Genomic DNA, 7,220 nt, shown 5'->3' with positions numbered 1-7,220 from the left:
TAAGTCCCCTGCCATGAAGATTCGGGATTCGTAGGAAACGGCATTCGAGAGTCGGATTCGAACATGTTGACCCCCCAGAACAAGACACGTAAGATTCGTTATATATTATTTTATTAAATATATATATATATATATATATATATATATATATATTAAAAATTAAATATTTCTTACGCAAATTCTCATTAATGATACAAATTCATTGATTTCAAACATAGATCATCTAGATTTAGTTTTACTATTTACAAAGTAAGTTAGTAATAGTAACATTACAGCAATTAGCATGCATAATACATACAAAATTCAAATAAATGTCACATAAAATGATAAATCATGATTCATAAATGAAAGACAACTTACAAGATAGTAAGATAAATCGGGACACGTTGTGTCCTAACGGGACACGTATGGGATTCGTACGTGTCCCATTCTGGGATCCGAATCCCCAACGAATCGTGTTCGATTCGTGAGTTTCGGACATGCAGGCCATTTCCAGCGAATCCGGTTTCATAGGTTATTCTAAATCACCAGCTTTCAAAATCAAATGATTTTTTGCTACCTAAAAAAAAAATGAATACTAGGTAATTTTCTCGTTTGATCAGTAACTATGTTTGGAAGGACCAATGAATTTGTAAAAAATATGATATAAATGTGATTAAGGGTGGACATCATTTTTTTAGCATACCCTACCTTTAAAAATATTGTATATAGCTTTACTTGGTTTATGAACTCATTTATTCTTCAAGACTCCTAGCCAATGTTACACGTACTGTGATAATACCACCATATATATATCACAATATTTTGAGGTTTTGAAATTATCACATTAATTTTAGTAATTATCACAATAAGTTTGAAATTAACACTATCTACATCAATATCACCTTAAAACCTAAGTCACCTAACATAATGACACAAGACATGAAGGACAAGGAAATGCAATTGTCTGACACAGGACATGAAGGACAAGGAAATACAATTGTCTGACACGATACATAGTGACCCTAAAAAGAGCACACAAATGTCACAATTTATGTATGATAAATTAGTCAATTATTACACATACAAAAATGAAATATAAAGAAACATTCGAATCTTTTCAAATTTTAGAAACTAAGATATTTACAATTTTAAATGATCATGATACAAATTCAATCGTACTAGTGCATATAACCAAATAGCATCAAGTGCAATCCATCTTTGAACCAACAATACTTTATCAAAGAAGCTATAAACGACCTCCAGAGTCCAAAAAAATCATGCTACAACAAATAAATATATATCATCAAAATCATTTCCTAAATTGGGATCCTCATCATCAATATAATTCTCTAACCATTATAATAAGATAGATAAAACTTACATGTCAAATCAAGATTTTGTTTGAGTGATGGGTACAGTTTTACTAGGGTCATGACAGAAGAGTTCAACAATCACTCCCACCAACATTGAATGTATAGAGGGCTTGGTGCACTTGATTAAATGGTAGTTCCATACCATCATACATGACAAAGTTGAATGGAAATGTTGCAATCACCGAAACCTTGAAACCCTGAAAACTGTCAAGTTTGTTGGATTTTAAGTGAGATCTAAAACTCTACTTTCTCCATATGAAATCCAGTGAAGTCAAATCTACTCTTAAACATCTTCTAATTTTATTTTTATCATTTTAGTTTAAAAATTTAACATTAGCATTAATTACATAGTATTAGTAGCATACAAATCCAGTTGTATGCACTGGAATCCCATTGGGTATATTATGTTCAGGTACACTCCAAATTCTCTCATAGCTCCAACTTGCTAAGTGAAATGCCCCCACTCCCCTGCCCAAAAAAAATTGCCTCAAGCCCCAAAAAAAAATTTTGCTAAACAGCCCGGAATATTCGGAAAATCGTGATTTTAAGTAAGCCATACGATGATTATTTTTTTGGGAAACTCGCAATTTTTTAGGATGGAAAAATCAGCCGCCCAAAAAGATCTCAATTTTTCGGGGCACCGCCAAAATATTGGTGATGTTATCAACACTGCATATAACTTTAAAGCCTTCTAATGGGTACATTTTGTATTTTCAGTCAAATACATTGATTTTTTGTAACTGAATAAAAGGTATCACTTCAAATACTTCTTTCTACCCACTATTACTTCATGACATCATATCTCTGAGCTTACCGTTACATTCATGTCCTTGCCATAATCACTGCTCACACTCCCGTGCAATGTAATTCTGAGTTTAACCTTGCTTTTATGTCCCTGTCATAATCACTTCTCACACTCCCGTGCAATCAGTTCAACAGATTGATCAACGTAGCTAATCAATAGTATAAAAACTGAGAATTCTTTCAATGATCTCCACTCTAATGGCAATACAACTTTTCGCCGTTATCCATTGCGTTAGTCTTTCTAGGACCTAGATATCCCCATGACTCTTTTCCAAGATAATGCTCACTATTCATATTGAATAATAGTTGCTCAAACTTTATAAAACCTTGTATAGGTAGTCGTGACCTAAATAATTTCTAAATCTATTTTAAGATTAATGAGGCTATCATATTCCATTAGTTTGATTCTCCTAAGGTTTTCAACTTTTCATTAACTTAAAGTCAAACCAGCATGACAGGACACAAGTATATTTATTTGTGGACAAATATAGCATGCTAATTGGCTTTGCCATGCATTCACGTATTTTGAATATGGATGTCAACAGTTTCTACTCTTATACACATTTTACAGAAGAACAGAGTGAAGCCCAAATAATGGAAGTTTCCGCATCTCACTCCCCGAGATAGATGGAGTGAATTCATTCAGGAGTCTTCATTGAGGAGAAGTGCAACCATGTTGTCAGCAGCCTGAGCACTATCATTATTTACACTTGGTATGATGTTTTCTGGTGCAATATATTTAACAAACTCTTTTAACTCTGTAAAGCTGCAGTGTTCACTATATGGAACCTCATACCTGCACCACAAAATAGCAGGACATGTTAGATGATCTAAGACTGGTGATTTATGATCAAAACAAGCAATTGAAACAAAAATTGCAGCTTTTACGAAATATTTTATCGTACCGGATAATGGTTCCCTGTTGCCATCTTTTTCCTGGAGTCTTTTTCTTTCCTTTCCCAAAAGTCCATCCAGTTGGAGAGAATGCAACTATAGAATTGTAACAACCCTACAAGTATTTATGATGACATAAGCATATTTCCAATAGAGAAAGGAGCATGCTAAAGTAGAGCAGAAAGTGAACAAAACAAAACAAAAAAACAGTATGGTCAAGATTCTTGCTGTGACGAGGATGAAATTTACTGAGTCAGCTATATCTAATGTTGTCTCCATGTTTGTGCAATGAGATTGCAAATCACAAACAATGATTGATAAATGAGATTTATTACCTACCAACCACCCTAAGAACCCACTTGGTCCATTAAAATTTGTAATTAAGAATTAAAAACTAGATTCTTACATGATAACGTTTTGATATGAAAGTCATCCTCTTGAAGCTTGCTATGGTCCACAAAGGCACAACATGAATATGACTTTCTTGCTCATTGGATGTTAACCACTGCATATCCTCTTTAGGTAGTCCCAAGCATTCCAGCAAACGTAGTTTGGCTGCACCAACATAAACCTTCTTGCGAAGAACCCTTGCAACCTCCAAGAATATTCTCTCCTTTCCTGCCATGCGAACATCATTAACCAAGCTGTGATTAGTTTCATAAGTACCATTATTCAGATGATATAAGGCCATAAAATTAGTCAAGAGGTGTAGAATCCTTATAAGTAGAAAGCCATAACATAGTCAAGAAATATAGAACTCTTATAACTATAAAGCCATAAAAATTAGTCAAGAAGTATAGAATCAATCTCACCAATGGTATAAGTACCAATCAGAAAGAGAGTTTTTGGGTTGAAAGCTTCTGCCTGAATGGCTTCCAGAACAAATTGAATAACTGTTTCCTGCTTTGGAAAGTCATACTGCATGAAAAGCCTATAATTGTCAGAGGCACCTTCCTAAATAAATAAGAGTTTGAAATATCTCTTTAAAAAATTCCAAGCTTGTCAGTCCAAACTAACTAATACCTGAGGATTACAATATGTTGTATCGAGGATAAGTGTATGAATATTACAGGAATCAAGAATTGGATTGGTAATCATTTGTTGACAGAATCTGAAGTCTCCTGTGTGAAGAACAGGCTGCAAGATTTGGAAATTGTCAAAAACAAAATTTGACATCATTTTACATTGCTTGATATTCACATCAATTAAATACCATTACAAGGAAACTGTCCAACCCTTACCTTACCATTAGGTGGTTCAAAAAGAAGGATAACTGATCCAGGGCAGTGATTGGCATCAATAGCGGTTACATATACTCCATCTACATCAACTCTCTCATTTAAAGGTAAAACATGCAATTGATCCCATGAAAGTCCAATTCTCATATTGACAAGGCGTGCCGTGATTAATGAGCAGTACACTTTACCATGACGGAAACCTCTGGTAAGTCCTTGATAATCTGCTAGAGGATGAAAACATGTAAAACACATAGTACCTAGAAGAACACATTATGCTATTGCTATGCAAGTAACGCATATATGCATGTTTTCCAGAGTATCCTGATCCACGAAACAAGCTCAGATGAACTAATAAAAAGTCTAAAGCTTGATTAATCTAAAGATGCAACACAGAGAATGGTATAGGAAACAGACTGACCTTCCCTACTAGGTATAATAGTGAATTTTGAAATATTATATATTTTCCTTCTGTTGTTCCCCTCTCTCCCACTCAGGGCCTCAATGCAGTGAGCACCTTCCTGCACCACTCTAGGCCTTCAGGCCAGTACTTGGGCCAGCAGGGTGCAGTAGGAATGTGGGAGGGGGAGGAGGGCGGACTGGGTAGATTTGCCCTTGCTTGTCCTAAAGTAATATGCCATAGTCTGTCACCCTAGAACAACTATTTTCAATGAAGATTCAACTGGATTTAGACAAATGGTGCATGAAAACTGTCTCTACAACTGTGATGATATATGTTTCCTTTATAGATAATGAAAGGGATAACACTTACAGACTGCTGAAAATAATGTCCATTAACTCTATGCAGGACGGCGCCTTAGTCATGATTGAGTATTCATAAATCATGACACAAGTGCTAGAAAGCAAACATTCTTCATAAGAAGAAGCAGCATACTACTTTCTTATTTATCAAATTCATTTAACACTGAAATTCAAATACGTAAGCCAAGCAGAGATCCAATTGATTCCGTCAACACAAATTATAAGGCAGAAATTGGAAGAAAACATAAATAACATCCTTGAATTTTATTATTTCACCAGTGGCAACGTGCCTTGGCCCTGATTTTACAATAAATTGAACAGCTCTTTAAGATGCAATAAAGGCACAAATCCAATACAAATCCGACACAGTAAGTCATACAATTGAATTCGATCAACCATACAATTCAAAAATTCAAGAAATTGCAAGGTAGTACAACAGAATCAAAATTAAGCACAAAAATACCCTACTAATGACTAGAAAATTGGCTGATATAAATTCAAGGTTGGATAGATTACAAGAGCAACAAAAGTTAAATGCTACAAAGCATGATGAATTTAGGAAAGAATTTTAGAAGAAACATCACCAATTAGAGGAACAAACTGCTCAAAAGCAAAGTGAGTCATACCAAGAACAAACAGAAATAAAATAATCTCATTAATAAAATCATGATGAACTTAAGGACCTCATAACAAATCTTTCAGCACTGGTTGATTCTCCAGGTACCACGACCTATCTTGGTGCTTCATCTTCCATTCTTCAACTTCCTTCAAGAATTGTTCAATCATTTGGTGTAGCTTTCCAACATCATTTTTCACTATCTCTTGCATTAGAGAACTAGAAGCAGGGTTTAATCATAACTTCTCGATGCACTAGTTCAAACTGCAAGTTCTTTGTTTTTTCCTTTGCCTCATCCAGCTGTGAGGACAGATATATCACTTTGCTCTGTTCAACCTCCAAATATGTTATTCTTTCCTCCATTGTTTGGCCCTTTACATTGAGGATGGCATTTTCATTGCTAAGGAAATTTACTTCCTATGTTAATTGCCATTTTTCCTTAATCATTTATTACATCAAATCCAAGACAGGAAATCAGACTACTCTCTAGACCGTTAGTCCTTGCATCCTTTCCTTGAGAAGGGAGATGTCTTCAGTCATTTCCTACAGATCCCTCCCTAAAGAAGCCAATCTATTCTAAAACTGTTCCTTCTCCACCTCTAGGGCCTGTTGCCACAAAATCTATCAGGCCTTGTTAGGGGACTCACAAGGCGAGGGCCAGGCCCTATAGCAACGGCGAGGACCAGAGCCTATAGCAACAATGAGGAAGGATTGCCACTGTCACCTCAACAATCTTCCTCCTGCTATTAAGTGGAGTTTCACCACAAGCGAGGCTTCCCTATATTCACCTATAAGGGTATTCTAGTTAGAGGGCTCCTAGGTGATATAATTGGGCTAGGGAAAGATAAGTTAATGATTGAATAAGCTGAATTCTTCTTTATAAAGGTGCAATTATACTAACCCTAGACTAAACAAGGACCTCCACAAGCTAGGGTTTATTGATATGCAATAATGAAGGAATACCTAGACATGTAGAAGTTAGAGAAAGGTTTATTAAATGATTCGATCAACAAAGGAACAAGATCATTGATAAATCTAGGGCATTAGCATTAGGCGATTTCTCTTCAATTAGTGACTGCTTGTGAATGCTTTTTACTTCTTTAGATTAGGATCTTCCTCTTCTTAATTTATTAGTGTTCTTCTTCATCAAACAATAACCAATGCATGAACATAAATAGACAAGAGACACAGAATGTAGGCTATCAGCCAAAGCCAGAACCTCTCACTCTTTGAGGGGAAACCTGCACAAATTCTTCTTATATAGATTCTACTTGAAGAATACCAAGACCAAGACCCTTGACCTATTAGCCACTCCAAGATCAAGACACTAGTTCTCTGTCTTCTGCTCTTTTCTCCTTCTTGACTCCTCTTCCTCTTCGACCTTCTTAATCCTGAGATCATCCCCTCAACGAGTTGTAGATACACTAGAGATGGCACCGAGACATGTCAATGTAGTGTATCCAAAAATGTGACCATTGTAGTAGCACTGAAATACTGTAATAGATCCCAGAACAATAGCTTCTTCATAGCACCACACAGTGGTCTTCCTCTGTT

The 7,220-nt window shown here is 35.6% G+C and overlaps 1 protein-coding gene across 2 annotated transcripts in view; it reads right to left on the bottom strand.

The window, feature by feature from the left end:
- Positions 1-2,559: 2,559 nt before the first annotated feature.
- LOC149176684 (sterile alpha motif (SAM) domain-containing protein) overlaps positions 2,560-7,220 on the bottom strand; it is a 142,181-nt gene continuing 137,520 nt past the window's right edge. The window contains exons 5-10 of one of the 2 annotated variants that reach the window (XM_089419950.1): positions 4,295-4,512; positions 4,077-4,190; positions 3,866-3,971; positions 3,460-3,671; positions 3,065-3,168; positions 2,560-2,955 (exon numbers count right to left, since the gene is read on the bottom strand). In XM_089419950.1, the coding sequence (XP_089276076.1) occupies positions 2,802-2,955; positions 3,065-3,168; positions 3,460-3,671; positions 3,866-3,971; positions 4,077-4,190; positions 4,295-4,512 (908 nt within the window). In that variant the 3' untranslated portion in view covers positions 2,560-2,801. Of the gene's footprint in view, positions 2,956-3,064; positions 3,169-3,459; positions 3,672-3,865; positions 3,972-4,076; positions 4,191-4,294; positions 4,513-7,220 lie in introns of those variants that run through there. The other variant, XR_016258073.1, reaches the window with a different exon arrangement.

The sequence above is a fragment of the Pinus tabuliformis genome, chromosome 4_1 (assembly GCF_031772625.1).
Source record: "Pinus tabuliformis cultivar Carrire ecotype Pingquan chromosome 4_1, CPIR1, whole genome shotgun sequence".
Taxonomy (NCBI): Eukaryota; Viridiplantae; Streptophyta; class Pinopsida; order Pinales; family Pinaceae; genus Pinus; species Pinus tabuliformis.
The sequence above is the reverse complement of the archived record's forward strand: the minus strand, read 5'-3'. Positions and strand labels throughout refer to the sequence as shown.